The sequence below is a fragment of the Cajanus cajan genome, chromosome 1 (genome assembly GCF_000230855.2).
Source record: "Cajanus cajan strain Asha chromosome 1, NIPB_CcT2T_4, whole genome shotgun sequence".
Taxonomy (NCBI): Eukaryota; Viridiplantae; Streptophyta; class Magnoliopsida; order Fabales; family Fabaceae; genus Cajanus; species Cajanus cajan.
The window spans coordinates 22,241,159-22,260,232 of NC_138517.1; the positions used below are offsets into that span (position 1 = coordinate 22,241,159).

Genomic DNA, 19,074 nt, shown 5'->3' on the forward strand with positions numbered 1-19,074 from the left:
TAAGTATTAAATTATTAAAATTTAATAACAAACATTATTAAATTAAATGAAGTAAATCTCCTAAATCTTACCGAAGTAAATCTCTCCTCCCTCTTGAAGTCTAATAAGAATTCTGACACAACGGTTAATTGGCGACATAGAAAAAATGAGATGTTAGCATACATTATAAAGAGTACATGTAACATTCTATGAAGATAGTCCACTCCCTAACCATTAAAAAAAGTATTACATAGACTAAATGATCAAAATATTTTTTTTTTGAGACTAAAAGAACAAGAGATTCATATTACAAATATTAAACCAAATAAGCAGTTGATTCCAATAGAATTGGACTTAACCCTCATATATTTTGGATTCGAGTTACCTAAATGAAAAATTTTGATCGAAAGAAATTTTTTTTAAAATTAACTAACTAATTTTTTTTTAAAGAAAATTAATCATTATTGAAATATGTTTATACTGATAATATAATTCAAAATTATAATTAAAATAAAATTACAAATCCTAAAAAAATATTGGCTTAATTGTGCTTTTGATCTCTCAAGTATTGTAATTGTGCAATTTTGATCCTCAAAGTTTTAATTGAGTAATTTTAGTCCTTAAAAGATTGTAATTGTGTGATTTTAGTCCCTTAATTTTTAATTGAACAGTTTTAGTCTCTCAACTATTATAATTGTGCGATTTTAGTCTTTTCCATTAAAAATTTAGTAATTTTAGAATATATATATATATATATATAATGTTTTAAAACTATACAATTGCTTACTTATTTAAGTTAACATATATTATAATTTTTGTTAATATATCAAATGATGTATATTTATTATTACTAAATAAATAAAATTTATATATTATTAGTATTTTAATATTATTGATAAATTAATATCAATAATATTTTTAGTATATTTATAGATAAACTAATAATTTGATAAATATGACTTAGTATATATTAATATAATTTTACAAAAATATAAATATATAACAAAAGATATGTATATTTTTAATTAATATACTTATATTTTTGTAAAAGTATATTAATATATAATAAATTAATTTATCAAATTATTGGTTTATCTATAAATATACTAATAATATTATTGATATTAATTTATCAGTAATATTATAAAAATAATAATATATAAATTTTATTTACTTATTAATAATAAATATATATCATTTGATGCATTGAAGAAAATTATAATATGTGTTAACTTGAATAGACTAATAATTATATAATTTTAAAATATTGTATATATATATATTAAAATTATTAAATTTTTAATGAGAGAGACTAAAACCGCATAATTATAATATTTGAGGGAATAAAATTGTTCAATTAAAAATTGAAAGACTAAAATCGTACAATTACAATTGACTAAAATTACCAAATTAAAATTTTGAAGATCAAAATTGCCCATTTAGAATACTTGAAGGATAAAAATGTAATTAAGGCAAAGATATTTAAGACAACGTTCTAAGATCTTTCAGTGTGTATAGATAAATAACGATAACAAGGACCACAAGAGAGACGTTAACTACCAGCACGTCTTCTACTTCATTTCTCTCTACAAAAAATTAGAGGTCACCAAAACTCCAAAGCATAGCAGCGTACACCAACCACAACACTGTCAACACAACACACATAAACACTACCAAACCAAATGCACATGCAAAATTTTCTTCCACACTCCACTCCAACCACGCCACCACCACCCCCACGCGAATTCTGAACTCTGAATAGAGAGAGAAACGCTCCCAAACAGAAACATGCTACTCCTCCCCGCGCTTTCCCTCTCTCCGTTTCCCTCCTCTCTCGTCTCAACCCGCTCTCTCCAATTCCAGCCTCGTCGGAGCCAACCCGCTCCTCGCCGCGCCGTCAGATGCGCCGTCGCGCCCTCCGGCGGCGACGAGTTCACGGCGAAGTCCGGGTACCTGTTCGAGCTGAGCGCGACGGAGGCGGATTCGCTGGCGGAGTATCGGATACCGAAAATCGCGGCTATTTATTCGCGGAAGCCTCTGCTCGTGGCTCGCCGGTTGCTTCAGACCGGAATCGCGTTCAGCAAGTGGTTCGGTCTACGCTACGTCGACACTCTCTTGGACCGCTCCGAGTCAATGTTTCAGGTTTCGTAAGGCTGTTATATTTTTTTTTGTTGGTGAATTTGGGTTTGGGATTTTAGGTTTGGAGGAAGTGGTTTTTTGTTGTTAGAGTGGTGGATTTTGAAGATTTTGTGGGGAGTGAATTTGTTGTTATAATTAGAATGGAGGATTTTGAAGGAAATGGTTTGTATTGTTGGAATTGAGCGTGATTGAAACTTTTGAAGGAAATGATCGTTGTTAGTCTGGAAAGCATGATTTTGGAGGAAATGGTTTGTATTGTTGGAATTGAGCACGATTTAAACTTTTGGAGGAATGGCCGTTGTTAGCATGGAGAGTTTGTTTTGAAGTCTACGGAATAAGGCTTTGATTGGATAAACTTTTTCATATGCACTCGTAGGAGAAAAATATGGTAAAATGGATTGAGCTTCATCCATAAGCTAAAATTAACTTATGCACTTCAACTTTTAGGGAAGTTAGATGAGAGAGCTTCATCAAAATTAAGTGCATAAGTTGATTTTAGCTTTTGGCAGAAACTTAATTTATTTTATCTTCTTATTTTCTTCTTTTATAAGTGCTTATAGAGAAATTTATCCAAATAAGGCCTAAGTAGAGATTCTTAAGATTTTTTACTTGCAATTTGCAATGGAAAGAACAACACGTTTTATTTATCTATTTGTTGTTTGGTTTTTCAGGTTAGAGCTGCAGAGCTGAGGAAGATATTGGTGGAGCTTGGGCCGGTATGTTATGGGGTTGAACTTTATTTTTTCTCTTTCAACTTATGCATTTTGCCCTTGAACTTGGCATTTATGTGTCTTGGATTGAGTAATGGAAAGGGTCATTGATGTTATTCATTCTCACATATGTCAGAAAACAGGGTAGATTGGTAAATTTTGTGAATGTAGCTATGAATTTGTTGCCTATCTGTTTTGGTTATTTTTCTCATTAGTTTTTGTTGTAATGTATTTGTTGGGTTTCAGCCAAGTGTGAACAACAGTTAATTTTTTAGTAGGAACATTTAGGGTAAGTTGATTTTATTTTTTCCTCTTTTGGTGAAAGGAGGTAAGTTTGATTTATCCCCTTGAAATTTTGAAGGGGGGAGGGGGTTGAAAATTTCAGAAATGAGTGCTAACTTTTAAACAGAAAGCAAACTTTCAAAACTTTTACCCTCATTGTTTTTGGGTTAACAAATTGATCCTTACCATAATGCCTCCCAATCCTTTCTTTTTCTCTGTCCCTACTTTTATCTTTATTTTCCTTCTCAATCTTATTTTATTTTCTTCTAGCTTGTTGGATAGGGGAAGAGAATGAATCAAATGTTTCAATTTCCTAGGTATTGGTCCTCTACATTGGAAGGTCAATCTGATCATGTCATTTGAACCGTGTTTACTTAAACCTGATAAATTTGAACTTTTTTCTATCCCAAAGCTATCTATTACCACACCTCATTAGTCTTTTTAAAATGCCAGGGAATCCACACGAGTTCCCTCCATGTCATACTCCATCTTCTTTTATATGAATTATTTTCCTAATCCTAGGTAGGTTTAGGGGGGATCTAGACTTTAAAGACTCAAAATAGTCTCTAATATTACTAAATTAGGACATCATGGATACTGAATTGAATGCATAATGATTTAGTTTAGTAGTGATTTACATTAAATAAGCATGACCATAGACCAAAATATCTTATTTCTTAATTGCTATTTTCTATTAACTGGTTGATATTGATATGGTTCATTGCTGTTTTATACTACTTTCTTGCAGGCGTATATAAAAATTGCCCAGGCTATATCATCTCGCGCTGTAAGTTTTGGTTTCTCTTTCAAATACTGATCCCTGTGTTCATTTGTTTTGTTTCTGGTGTTTGTGATCCTTTTTATATGGTTTTCCTATTATTATATGTCGATTGCCACCTAAAAAATGAGTTTAGGTGAAGGAATTCATTGAAAACTGTGATCCTTCATTCTCTCCCCCTGTCATATGTCACTTCCATCCTCATTATGCTGTTTAAAATTAAAAGTACATACATCATAAGCAGCATTCGAGATTCCTTTTAATTTATATCACCAATGAAAACTACTTGCATCTTAACATCATTAAGGAGGCTTTTCTTGTTTTTTCGTGGGGTATATTATCAGTTTTCCTTCAGGAAGTAAAATAAATTAAGTGAAAGTTAATTAAACATTCAGAATGCCATATTTCTAAATCTTTGCATTTCAAATGTCCATCCCAAATCAAGTGCCCTAAACACAAATACCTGAAAATATTATATATAATGATCTGATCTGGTGTTAGATGTGATCGATATACGGGTATATGATTTGAACAGGTGTTATGTTCTGGCTATTATTTGATCTGTATTCCAAATTATTTTTACAAGTTCATATTTATTCAGTTTATGGTCTATACATGGGGTGGGAATACTGGAATCTTTTATGTTGAAATATAACTTTATGCTCATTTTCTGTTAAGACTGTACACTTTAATTTACATTGAAATTAGATATGCCGTTTCTAAGAAATTTTCCTTGTAGGATTTGATACCACCATCATATCTAGATGAGCTTTCACTGCTACAAGATCGAATAAGTCCATTTTCCTCTGAAGTTGCTTTCAATATGATAGAACAAGAACTTGGTTTATCTTTGGTAGAACTTTTCTCAGAGATTTCACCTGAGCCTGTAGCTGCTGCATCCCTTGGGCAGGTTCATATATTTGACCATTTTGGTGTATTATTTATTTATTTATTTGCTTAATGCTAATGATTGTAGAGTTACTGAGAAGACATGTATGTATTTTTTAATTTTAGATTGTAATACTTTAAAATTGGAACTTCTGTCTTTGAAGCATAGGTTTATCAAGCCAGGCTTCGCAAAACTGGACAAGTTGTTGCTGTTAAAGTGCAAAGACCAGGAGTTCAAGCAGCAATTTCCCTTGACATATTGATCTTGCGTTTTATGGCAGGATTGCTTAGGAGAGCAGGCAAACTTAATACAGATCTTCAGGTGATCAACTGATCATGTAGTATGTGACTAAGTTGAATTTATGCAACACAAGAATTTAGAGTATATTACCAATACCACCAAAATGGTTGTCGTTGCTACTAATTCCTCTTAACTTCTTGGCTGGTTGATATGGAATTATTTACTTTTCTATGAACTCAGTATTTCAGAAGCATAGTACATATTGTCTATATTATATCCTTCAATCTTGTCTCTATCTGCATGTGTGACTGTGTACATGTGTGTGTTATATTTTGCGGTTCTATATTGTGTTAGTTTGTTGAGCATAGTTTTTTTATATATGCAGGCAGTTGTTGATGAGTGGGCATCAAGTCTTTTCCGGGTATGCATTTGTTTTCTTGTATTTTCACCAAAACTATATCTTAGAGAATGTTTGATTTCATGTGTTGAGCATGGTCTTGTTATTGTATGGGCACGTGTTAGTTGAAAGAAAAAGGAACTTTAATATATTCATTATATATTTTTAATGCAAGCTCTAATATCTCTTCTATAGGGTAAGCAACTAAACCTAAAAAGGGAAAGAAGGAAACACTATAAAAAAGATAAATATGAAGATACAAAGATATATTTCTCATATCCTAAATATTTAGGATATTTACAGCACTCCCCCTCAAGTTGGTGAATGAATATCAATCATTTCCAACTTGCCAATTAGCTTAAGAAATCTTGTTGTAGGGAGCCCCTTGGAAAACATATCTGCCAATCAGACCTCATAAGAACTTAACTTATGCAATTAATGAAAAAAATACAAAGAATAAATTATGAAATATTGGTTGATCCAAAAGCTCAATACTCAACTAGGAATTTATGTGGAGGTCTTGCCAAGGCCTTCATAAAGATATCAGCAATTTGTGAGAAAGATTAATAACATGGTCATTGACTCATTGTAGGCTTCTCAAACATAATGACAATTCATTAATATGATTCATACATTCATGAAAACTAGGATTCACAGCAATCTAATTTACACTAGTGTTGTCTACATAAAGAGTAGATTGACCATGAGAGAAACCAAGTTCTCCTAATAACCCACAAAGCCAAATAATCTCAGAGCAAGTGTTATGCATGGCTCAATATTCTGACTCAGTGGATGATTTAGAAACTCGACCATTTCTTACTTTTCAATGATAGTTGCCAAGAAATATACACTGACCGGAAACTGAACGGCAGTCATTTACACAACCTGCCCAATCTGTATTAGTATCACTATAAGCTGTTAATTTAATAGGATTTCCATGAGGGAGATAAAGACCTCTTTTAGGGTACCCTTAAGTATCGTTATGATTCACATGACAAAAGCTTAGTGATATCTTTGTAATTAAAAGTGAAAATAGAAATTTAAAGCATATGGCATTTTCTCAAACCAAATGGCCATTAATTTATCTGAATTTCTTATTCTTAAATCTTAATTTTTGTAATTGAACTTGAAATCCTAGTCTACATTATTTTGAAATCAAATAATGTTATAACATTCTTTGTTCCCCTTTGATTAAAATTTTTCAATGTTTTGTAAGGCATTACGATGTCAACCTATTAATTTTATATGTATAATGTTTCAAAAATAAAATTCTTAGAAATTCAAATTGAATACAGGTAAATCACCTTGAATGCAGGAGATGGACTACAATAATGAAGCAAGCAATGGTATCAGGTTCAGGTAAGTGCTTGTTATTGAGATTTTGAAAAACATGATTCACACTTATGGTCAAGGTTGTATCATACATGGTCTGAAATCTTGTAAGTATGGTCTGGTTTTTGTAGTAATTATAGAAGTTAGAACATATTTAACACAAGTTTGGTGTCAAAAGATGAAACTTGTATTTTTATAGTTCTTAGAATTTGGTCTTAGGGCCTAACTTGGGGATGGCAAAAATACTCGAATCCGCGGGTATCTGCGAGTAAAATCTACTACGGATAATAAATGGATAGGCTAATTGGGTACACGCGGATAATGGGGACAAATAATTTTTTACCCGTTTATAAACAAGGCGAGGGCAGGTATGATGATATCCATATCTGCGGATACCCGTTTAATAATATTTCTTAAATATCCTAATTATCATTGTATCACATAACCTTAAAACTATCTATAGAATTATGTTGGATGTAATTTGATTAATTTTCTAGCTTTGATTGGAGCAATAAGATTTATGTGTTTTAAGTTGTTTACTGTCATTTGGAATTATGAGATTGAATTATTGTAGTTTTGTGATATGACACTTTCACTTACTTGTGTGAGATTGATGTATTTTAAGTTATTGATTATCTTACATTTTTATTATTATTTCAACAAAATTAACATTAAATACAAGTTCAAAATTAACATTGAATTTTTATTTTTAATATTTCAATGACATTAAATATAAACTTAAAATTATTTGTAATATAGTTTTTTAATTTTTTAAAAAATTTATAAATATCCATGGATATCCGTGGGTATTCAAGAAATTCATAGATACCCGCTTAATGGATACTCGCGCGGATATGGGGCGGGTATGAGGTCAATTTTCATTCAGCGGGTTGGGGACGAATTTACTATTACCCGCCCCATGAGGCCCCATTGCCATCCCTAGCATAACTCAACCCACAAAATTGGCTTGTAAGGTAAGGATTGTCCAAGCTTTATAAGTTTTACTTAAGTCATATCTCTAGTCGATGTGAGACTAAACCACTACTTTTGAGGCTACAATTAAGGAAACCTCCAAAGAGGCCACAACTTAGGCAGGCTATGGGTGACCACATTTAAGGCATCTTTCCAAGTCTAGTTTGCTTTTTAAGGCTTTGGGTTTGGGAGATGAAATGAACTAGAGCATTGTGGAAATATGCCTTATTTGCAGGAGTTTGGTCCAGGGATATATGGCTTCTCAACAGCCATAGAACAATTAGCATAAAACTTCATAAAAAGTCTTTCCTAGGGATGCAAATTTGATGTAACTCTTGTGCTTTTATTTTGCCATAGCTAATGGTTAATGATTGCTTTGTTATTTGTTATGTATGAACAGGAATTTATATGGTTCCATACAAGATGTGGTGGTTCCTTTAATGTACATGGAGTACACAACTCGCAAGGTCCTAGTTATGGAATGGATTGAGGTATTTTACCATTTGCTGTTTGCTCACTACATTTTAGCTAGAATAGTTCAGTTTCTGTATAGATTAGATACCAGAGATAAATTTATTATATACCTCTGTGAATGAGATGGACAGCTCTGGAATTATATAGGAAACATCCTGAATATCCTTTGTGATGGTTTGAGCATGAATACTTGACAGTTGACACTTACCTAGAGAAACAGTTAAATTACATATAGTCAGGAATTAATCTTCCTACAGACATGGTGATGTGCCTTTTGAGTTTTTGAGATTTAGTTCTTGGATATATGCCTCAAGTGTCTCTCCCTTGAAAACAAGTTAAGGCACATTGGGCAATTTTTTCTTTACACATTCTCTTTTTGTTTCCTGATGAAAAAAATGAGACGTCTGCTGATGTATTATCTTACTATTGTCTATGGCTATTGTAGGGGGAAAAGTTGTCTGAAGTGAAGGATCTCTACCTGATTGAGGTCATTTATGAAACTAGTTGCAAGAAAGTTATTCTAAATTTTTTAATCTGTAACAATTCTTAGATTTTGCGTCATGATGCTAAACATATATTTTATTTTCTGATTGTGATTAGGTAGGAGTTTACTGCTCATTCAATCAGCTTCTTGAGTGTGGGTTCTATCATGCAGATCCACACCCTGGAAATCTTCTTCGGACGTACGATGGAAAATTAGCTTATTTGGGTAATTGAAGATTGAAAATTTAATATTTCAAATCCTGTGTTCTCAAATGCATATTATATCTCATTGTTTGGTATACATTCTTTGGATTCTTGGTTGATGTATTCACAAATTTGTCATGTTTTGATTATTTAATTATAGAAATAAACTAAACTCATGGAATATCTTGATTATTTGTTGATATAGGGTGCTTAATAGGATGCATACACTGTCTCTTCCTACTCTTTCATTTCCTTTCATTTATTCCATTTTCTTTCAATTCGCCACTACATGAAAGACAATAATGAATTTTTGCAAGTTTTTGTAGGCTTCATGCTACACTTTCTCCTATTTTACATATTACGTGTTTCCTCTACTTTAAAAACAATTAAACTCCTGGTCTTGCCATGGAAAGTGACTACTTTCTTATGGAACAACTATTTGTAAGTTTTGGTGAGCGTTGGGTGTGTCCTTGTACTTTGCACTTTGGAGTTTCTGTTTGTTAGATAAAGGCTTTGGCAAGGGAGAAAAAGGTTGTTGCAAATTGCACAATTTATGCAATTGTTTGGTGCATATGTTTGGAGAGGAATGCTCACATTTTTCAGATTGTTTTTCTAACCCCCAACTTGCTATGGAATAAGATTCTGTATATGACTTCTCTTTGATGTTCTTCAAGTGGTTGTTTCAAGGGAATTGCCATTTTAGACATAAAATATAGAGAAGAGGGTAAGACATCCTCCCTAGGAAACAACAAAAGAAAACGCCTAGAATTTGAGATAAGTCATATAGCAAGACATGTCAATCTCAGATCCAAGAAGTGGAATACAAAGGCAATATGAAAAATTAACTCTATCTCAAATGTATTCTAAGGTCCAAGAAGTGCAACTGAAAATTCTAGCAGTCTTTTCCAGCCATAAACACTAGAGAATGGCAAAGACAGAACCTGGCTCAGTGAACTATGCTCTGTGATTTTATATCTCCCATGATACAGCAATCTCCTAAATGGGGAAACTAGGAAATAAAGAAAAAATCTAGAAACATCAATCACATAATCATCACTCCCCCTTACATTGTAACATGTGTCATATGCATTGTTACATAAGTATGCTGTCCTATGACCCCATAAAGATCTTGTGAAGATGGCAACTTGTTGATCTTTTGAACTGACAGATGTCTTGATGATGCTAGAGAGAATATTTTCTCTGATGAAATGACAGCTGACTTGTATGTGCCTAGTCCCCTCATGAAAAATTGGATTTGAGGAAAGCTGCTAGGTTGATTGATTGTTGCACACTTGTCATTAGTGTTGACCCTGTTAAACTCTGTTAAAATTAACTGTCTTGACAGAAGACTTGACTGTAGGGCAGCTTTGGATTCCAATTTCCAAATGGGTTTGTTCAATAGAAATTAAAATTGTTAGAGAAGAGAAAATGAGAGACATACAATCAATTCTGTGTGTCTAAACTACATAGTGGAGCTGAATTATATGGACAAATAAATAGTAAATACATAGATTAGTCATCCTATCTACCATAATCATGGCCTACTGCATGGAAATTTTGTATTTTATTTTAGTTTCTGCATTATAAACTGTATTTAAATGAATGGACACAATTAGATATATTTGAGTATAGACATAAATAAGATTTTATTTTCATTTTTTCCTTCTTTTGCACTAGATTTTGGTATGACAGGTGAGTTCAAACAAGAGTTACGTGATGGATTCATCGAAGCATGTCTACATCTTGTAAATCGCGATTTTGATGCATTGTCTAAGGACTTTGTCACTCTTGGGTATTTATATTTATTTATGTTCCGTTACAGTTATTAAAGTGAGTATTCTCCTTGATATAAGATACTGCTGCTTGTGAATTTTATCAGGCTTCTTCCACCAACTGCAGACAAAGAAGCTGTTACAAAGGCTTTGACAGGTTTTTACTTTATTGTGTTCAGTTGAATTTTAAACAGTTGTGACTTGTGACTGTGCTGCAGTTAACATTCCTCCTTTGTAGATCTTATGTGTTAATTATGTCACATGCATCTTTTCTTTATAGGTGTCTTCCAAAATGCAGTTGCTAAAGGAGTTCGTAATATCAGCTTTGGAGACCTTTTAGGAAATTTAGGAACTACCATGTAAGCTCTTTGGTGATGGTTGATGCATTAAATATATTATTGTTGAACCTACAATATATTTGAAAGTTCTTCTTGTTTGGTAAGAAAAGAAAAGTGCATATGAAATACAATATGGAAGGTCTGTATCGTTTATCAGACAGGAACTTGTGGAAAAATCCATGTGCAGAACACCAAAGTCATATTGCTGATTTATTATATTTATATATTGACACTGGATCATTTGCTATAAGATCTGATAGTATACATTTATAACACTTCCTTTTGGTTAATGTTTTGAAAACAAGATTCATGTTTGGGGTTTTGACAAATTTAATGTTGGCTGTTGATTGCCTAACACAGCATCCTCCTTTACCCAAACTTGGGACCAGCTGAGTTCATAGGTGGAGTTAAGTGTTTTTAAAACAACACTAATTAAAAACAAGGGCAGGGAATATTTAATGAAATAGATAAAAAGAATATGAAGAGGAAAATATTATACTTCTCATTTTCTCTGGACTAAAATTTCATGATTTTAACATGAGAGGAGATGCATAAAGATTAGAGACATAAAGGAAGAGTACCCCACCCTCTGCTTGCATATTTGCAAGAGGGGCTCCTAAAAAAATGAGGCCGACGACAAATGATATACTCATCTTGGTCTATGGTAAATGAACATAGGATAAAATGTATTTTAGGTCCCTCATGATTTGGTCAGAATTGGTTTTAGTTCCTACATTTTAAAATTGGTGCCGGTGTTTTTGGCCCTTGTATTTTTTGAAATGTGGTGGATTTCATCTGTGGTCAAGTAAAAATGAAGTATAGGGTGAGGGATGAAATCTACTACATTTAAAAAATACAAGGACCAAAACTACCATTTTTAAAATGTAGGGAACAAAACCATTTTTTTTTTTCAAACCTTAAGGGATCTAAAACATATTTTACCATAAAACATATATACTGCATTGCAGGAAAAGAATAGAATGCCTCTTTACAAATTTATATGTGTAGTTACTAACATTATCCAGAATCACATGGGCTTATCTTCTAACTATTATGGTGTGACTCGAAAATATTTTCCATAATTCTAACTTGCCACTTACACATCCAAATTTATATTTGCAAAAATTAATTCATAATGAAATTCTCCTTGAAGTGGAGCCTTGGCACAACTGCTGGAGTTGCTGCCATGTGTCCCAGAGGTGACAGGTTCAAGTCATATAATCAGACTCCAGTAAATGCAATTTAAGGCTGCCTACTATAGAGCCATAGATGTGGGTCTGACAGCCCTTCCCTGGATGGAACCTATGCATGTATGGATCTTAATTGTTTTAGGCTTCCCTTTTTAACCGTACTCCTTGCATATAACACAAACTTAAAATGCAGTGACAGATCAATTCAATCTATTCATGCACATGTTTCTTGTGTATCACAATTTTAAGCACGAAATTACTGAAATTATGGGGATTTAGGCATTGAGGCAGAAATTGAGAGAAGAAAGTGTTGGAAAGCCACCTTAGTACTGCTGGGTGTGAGGGGGTGTGTTTAGTCCCTCATTGCTTAGTGATATGACGTTAGTAGTGCTTATAAGGCTGGAGCAGTCCTCAATTTACAATTCAGATTTGTGGAATTAAGTTAGGCCTTAAGCCCAATTCTAAGAGAAACATCAAATAATATTCTCTTGATATTGTGGTCTTACAGTTTTATGATGTTCATAAAACCTAAAACACTAACTTATTTTCAAATATACATATATATATATATATATATATATATTCTAATAATTATAATCTAGATTGCATAGTTGACCTAAAAAATGATAATTGTGGCCAGGCCAACACTTCATTCAAATTGCAAACTTGGCTTGAACAATTTTCTTAACCCAAATGCAACATGCAGATTTAATGTACTAAATTATAAATATAATAAGGATCTTCAATTCAAAAATTCAAAATTCATGGCATATTCTTTATTCTCGGCTTTTATCTTCTTGATGCTAATTGTATGTCATGCCATACCATTTTTTTGTTCTTTTTTTTTTCAGGTATAAATTCAAATTTAGGATACCTTCATACTTCTCACTTGTCATTAGAAGGTAGTGCTTTCCACAGATTACTTACAAAACAGCCAATAATGTCTACAAAATCCTAAACAGTATATTCTGTCTGTAGCCTAGCTGTACTGGAAGGAATTGCAATCAGCTTTAACCCTGAATACAAAGTTTTGGGTAGTACTTACCCTTGGATTGCTCGAAAAGTGCTTACTGACAGCTCTCCTCAGCTTAAATCTTCTTTAGAGACTCTTCTTTATAAGGTAAACATAGAAAACCCTGCTTTCTCTATGGTACCTCGCCTGAAATCTTGACCAATACATGCAATATTGATTCTCATAGCCATATCTCTGTTTCTACATGGCTTAACTAATTGTGTTGGAATATTTTCTTAACATTTTTCACTTAATTTTGACTCTGATCATTTATCAGGATGGAGTTTTTAGAATAGACCGTCTAGAGTCTTTGCTGACAGAGGTAAAATTATCTTCTTTTTCTTTTTTTACTATTTTTCTGTATGAAGTCAAAATTTTATTATTAGTTATTTCTGGTGTCAGTCTATCATAAACCTAGCCTTCATCCTATTTTCAAATTAATAAATGAAGGAAAGCCCTGTTTCATGGGTATGTTCCTTATTTTTCACAAAGAGGGCTATTCGGATACACACACCTTAATATTTTTAGTTATTGATTACTTGAAATGGACCTATTTTTTTTTAAAAAAAAACTAGGAATTTGTTCTTGTTCTGAAAGTTCTTATCCACGAACTGGATTTTCATCCATTCACTGGTCTGTATGAAGAAAATACTTGACTGTTGTCATTACTCATTAGGTATTGTTGAAATTTGCTAAGATATCCCGCTGGTTGCTAATTGGTACTTAGGATTTAGGAATTTAAATGCTTATGTCTATCCATTTGAGTATAATTGATTGTTGGTTCTAGCATTTAAACATATACTATGAACCACTTTGATCCAATTTTAGGATCATCCTACTGAGTTAAATCAAGCTAAATTTAGGAGATATTCAATCCAAAGTATCATTAGAATGATTTAAGTTACCTTGTGCGATTTGGCATAAGATAATATTTTCAATTTCCTTCCAAGTAAATCCTTTTTCTCAAAAAATTCAATTTGTTCAAAATACCATCCTAATATAGTTTCATGACAGTCTCTCCGTGCCAAAACAGAAAAGGCCATAGTAAAACAAACTGAAGGCACTGATTCGAGAAAGGTTCTGAAGGAAATTCTTTTGTTTACACTAACAGAAAAGGTACATATTCTTTATCATTACTGAATGCTGATTAATTAACATTCTAATTTGTGGCTAGTGAATACCTCTAACTTTTTCCTACTAAAATGGATTTTGCAATAATCTTTGCAGGGTGAATTTGTGAGGGAAATAATTGTTCAAGAATTTGCTAAAGTAAGTTTCTTCTTAGTTGTTTATTGATACTACAATAGCAGTGAGGAATATGAAAAATGTAAAATTGAATATATGGGGTTGAAATTTATCGGCTAATGATTTTATAGGGTATTTAATCATGACTGGTAGCATATCCTTATTTGATTGCAAACTCCTGCACGGCATGAACTTTCAAAGATACTTGAATCATTACTAACAATGTCCATATCATGGTGTCACTGAGCTAGCCTAAATTGCAGGCATTATTATTTTTCTATTGTTGGACTTCCATGGACATGTTGAAACCAAATGGAAATTCAGTTACAGCATTGAGCTTATGTTTTGTTCTTCTTGAATTAAATATCTTTATTGCAATTGCTTTTCTTTCAGTCTATCAGTATGCTGTCTAGATTTTTGAAAGTAAACAATATTAATGATTTAATGCCATGAGATCTTGACTTTCATCAATATCTCATGTTAGTAAACATTGTGGCTCTTCATGCATTTTTGGCAGAAAACGCAGATGATTAGTTTAAACTTTTTAATATCATTAGATTCTTCATTCTTTATTTTTATTTTTTCTCCCCTTCTACAAGTTTTCTAATTTGCTTTTAAAACCAAATTCAGGGTTTAGATGCACTTGGGCTAGCAACCTTGGAGACAGCTGCTGCCAGAGTTCCTTTCAGTGCTTTCTTTTACTCCCCTTTAATGACTGAAGAAGATATGATCAACTTGAGAACCTTCCAACGCCTTATGCTATTGCTGTTGGGAACCAGAAGAAAAGAAGAGTCCATTACAGTAAGATTTATATTGTTACTTAAAAGAGAACTACATCTATGCATTTTATAATCATGTATCATTTTCATTTTGTGGGCCACTCGACATTTTACCCAAAGTTCAACATAAGGACCATGTTATGTCTTATGTTAAAGCTCATTGAGTTTCATGCTACATTAAACCAAATCTAGAAACTAATTATTCTAGAAATTGTATTACCATGTGTTTGGTCCCTAGCGAGGAATTAACTAAGGACTAAATAAGTTTTAATTAAATGTTGAACTTGAAAGTAAAAGTGAATATAATTTGTATAGGGATTAAAACAAAAAAAATGTTATATTATCAGATTCAGAAGTATAAAAAATATTCAAGTAAAATAACTTGACCTAAAAATGGTTGAATTGATGCTTAATAACCTTACAATTTCTACTTGTCATCTCCATGCACGCATTACACATAGGGAGAGAATTCTGTAAGCATGTCAATGTGAAAAGAAATAAATGTATTAAACTTGGAATGATAAATGGATAATCATTTTACTGTCTTGTCTATTCCTAATAATATTATTTGTACTTTTTATCAATGACATGTAGGGAAACAGACAGGCCAGTTCTGACAAGAATCAAATACTGGACATGGAGGAGCTGTCGTTAGTTTTAAATCAAGTTGAATCCATTCAAGACATTCTTCCTGTTCTTTCTATCATTCTTGAGGTAAATCTAAGCCTTAGCATTTTATTTAAGAAATGTAATCGTTTATCCATTTTTTTATTAACCAGGACAAGTCGTAAGTCATAAGCAGTTTTGCTTCTAGATATTCTTTAATCTTTATAACTACTGAAGCATGACGATCTTAATCTATGTGAATGCCAGCTTCCACCAGAATCCCAGCAGCAATTGCTTCAATTGCCAGCTAACTTGGTTAGACAGTTAATATCCCGTGCTGCTGCAAGAACTGTAAGGAGGGTGTTTTTGTGACATTGATGTACAGAAGCAGCTGAACCTGAAATATTTTTGTACCTCTCATCAAGTGACCGAAAAACATTGAAAAATAAATAGGGCCTTTGACAACGCATTTAATCCTTTATGCTTCAACACATAGTTGATTGAGCAATATATTCAAATCTTTAAATTTCATCTTCATTGTTGGTTTTTATACCTTTGCTTTCTCAAATGGTTGTAAGGTAGTTAGGAGGACAATAGAGAACTTAATTTAGAACTTATTTGCATACAAGTTGAAAATGTTTTTGATAGTTTCTTTTACTGAAAATAAAATTATTTTCAACAGAAAAGCTTTAAAAAAATATTTACAAGTTTGTATTTAAATAGACTATCGGTACAAGCATTCACGGTTTCTGCTAAAAAGTAATAAAAAAATATAGTGTTCCCAGTAAAAGTCCTTAATGGCGTTAATCGATGCGATTCAATTCAAGCTGACCAATAAGGTTACTATTCATCAGAGACAAAATGAAAAAGCCATTTGTAGTTACTGACAAACAATAAATTTAAAAGTGGTTTTTTTTTTTAAACTAGAAATATTTTCGGGAGATAACAACATTGATCATTAAAATTAAATATTTATTAATATACATAAATATATAATAATAAGATCTACATTAAATGTAATATATTATTAAGGTAAATTTTCAATTTAAACTAGAGGACAGTATCAATCATTTAAAAAATTGTATTTAAATTTCGTTCTAAAGTATATTTTACTTTAAGATATGGATAAGATATTTTATTAATATTAATAGGTCTTTTATATCACATTCTCAGATTAGGTACATTTGAATTAATACATACATTAGTTATTAATACTTTTTAATTTGAGTGTTGAAGTATCAATATAGAAAATATTCTAATCAAACACATTTTGAACTGCTGTCAGACGAAGATTTGGTATTCTTATTTTCTTGTAAGACAGTAAGTTTTCCTATAATGAGCTACGAATACATGGTGTTATTATAATAATAAATTGTTATTGATGATGTCAAATTATTCTTTAAATAATTAAAAATTTTAAATAGTTTTAAAAATTAGAGACAATTATTTTTCTTCTTCTAATAGTTTTGGACCATTAATCAAAGACCGTTAATTAAATTAATGCTATTATTTTCTTTTATCAATTGCATTGGTGTGAACTCAAGTGATTTATTTATGGATTAAGGTTCATTTCTCACATTGGACATAAAGTCGTGATTGAAGAGTCCAACTTTACTCTTATAGGTGTTAATTCCACTTAGTGGGAAGTAGATATACTTTCTTATCAAACAAAAAATTAAACACATTAGTTTGATACTTTTTAAGTGATCACGTTTAATCCACATATTAGTTTATCACAAGAAATTATTATTTAACACTACTTCTAGTCTTCTTCTCTCTTTTTTTTTTTTTTTTTTTTTTTATATAAACACAAGTTATGATGTAAAATATATGAGGTAATACTTGATATTTTAAGGCACTCGGTAAGAAGGAGATATACTTCCTTATCAAACAAAAAACAAACACACCAATGTGATACTTTTTAAGTGATCATGTTTAATCTACACGTTATATTATAGTTTATCATAGAAAATGATTACTTAACACTACTTCCAATCTTATATATATATATATATAAGAAACAAGTTACGATGTAAAATATATTATAATTTGTTATTTGTTAAAAAGACATAAGGTAATACTTAATATTTTAAGACACTCTCAATTTAGTTCTTAAAGTTGAATATCATCAATCAAGGTGTAATAGGTAGAGGAAAAATAAAAACTAAGAAGAAGAAAAAAAGTTAAATAAAGTTAAATTAAATATAAACAATAAATCATCCAATCAAAAGTCGTTATGCATAGTAAATTATTAATTTTTATACTAATTACTTTAGAAGTCATATCAAGAATTATTTTTAATTAATTGATCATTTAAAACTAATACTTCATATTTAGTAAATTTCAAAATTATCAAATATTAAGAATAATTAATACACGTAACACATGTCATAGGAAAAAAATCTTAGTCCTTATATTATGTCCCACAAAAAATGAGAGTTACAATTTTATTGATAATGTTAAAAAGTTGTTAGTTAACTGATAATATATAAGTATTTATGTAAGTTTTCTCGAGTCATGAATATAGGTGATAATGGATAGTGTATTATAGTACCTACATTTGAAAAAAATATTTATACCCACATTGACTACTCGCATTTTACTTATGTGTAAAATTAAAAAATCAATGAAAATTATTAATAAAATAAATAGTTACAACTAAATTTAAAATTCACTCTTAAATTATCCGAACAGTCTTATCTCATAATCAAGCAATATTAGAAACATAAAGTTTTAAATATAAATTATAACTATTTAACATTATCACTAGTACAAGTGGAAACAAATCAGTTAAGATAAACTTTGATGAGACTGAGTCTAATCTGACTTATTTATTTGTTATACAGATTTTTTTAAGGTCTTGACCTACTTTAAAATTTGCCTAACTTTTTTATTTTTATTTTTTATTTTTGTAAATAATGGTTGTACTAATGTCCAAACTTTAGACATACTTACTAACTCTCCCCAAGACCTAATGGTTCTTATTAATTTGTTTTAAACTAATAACAATAGTATTAAAAAATATTAACAAGCTATTATATTGAGAAAAAAAAACTACAATCTTTTCTATAAATTCAAATTTTAAATTTACTAATAATGATTATGGATGTCAAATGTAAGTCAAGAAATTTTAGTGATTCAGAATCACTAATTAAAATGACCATTATTTCATGACTAAAAAATAAAAAAAAATGTAAAAAAAATACTAATTTATAAATGTGAAAAAGGTTAGTTAATGTTTACAACATTTAGT

General features: G+C 31.1%; 1 protein-coding gene across 1 annotated transcript; it reads left to right on the forward strand.

Annotated features, from left to right (window-relative positions):
- Positions 1-1,531: 1,531 nt before the first annotated feature.
- On the forward strand, positions 1,532-16,358 carry LOC109806740 (Protein kinase superfamily protein). Its single transcript, XM_020369243.3, has 21 exons — positions 1,532-2,121; positions 2,790-2,834; positions 3,859-3,897; positions 4,628-4,798; positions 4,946-5,098; positions 5,403-5,438; positions 6,730-6,773; positions 8,119-8,209; positions 8,638-8,679; positions 8,793-8,901; positions 10,557-10,671; positions 10,759-10,808; positions 10,932-11,010; positions 13,031-13,081; positions 13,158-13,299; positions 13,469-13,513; positions 14,206-14,307; positions 14,419-14,460; positions 15,067-15,237; positions 15,810-15,929; positions 16,089-16,358. Exons 1-21 carry the CDS (start codon positions 1,768-1,770, stop codon positions 16,191-16,193), a joined length of 2,106 nt encoding a protein of 701 aa, XP_020224832.2. The 5' UTR covers positions 1,532-1,767; the 3' UTR covers positions 16,194-16,358.
- The last annotated feature ends 2,716 nt before the right edge of the window (positions 16,359-19,074 follow it).

What these genes read in the sequence shown, in the direction of transcription:
- LOC109806740 (XM_020369243.3), top strand. Translation starts at nt 1,768, where the DNA reads ATGCTACTCCTCCCCGCGCTTTCCCTCTCTCCGTTTCCCTCCTCTCTC. An exon ending in TGGAAAATTAGCTTATTTGG is followed by an intron (nt 8,902 to 10,556) that starts GTAATTGAAGAT and finishes CTTTTGCACTAG; the next exon opens with ATTTTGGTATGACAGGTGAG. An exon ending in TGTTTACACTAACAGAAAAG is followed by an intron (nt 14,308 to 14,418) that starts GTACATATTCTT and finishes TAATCTTTGCAG; the next exon opens with GGTGAATTTGTGAGGGAAAT.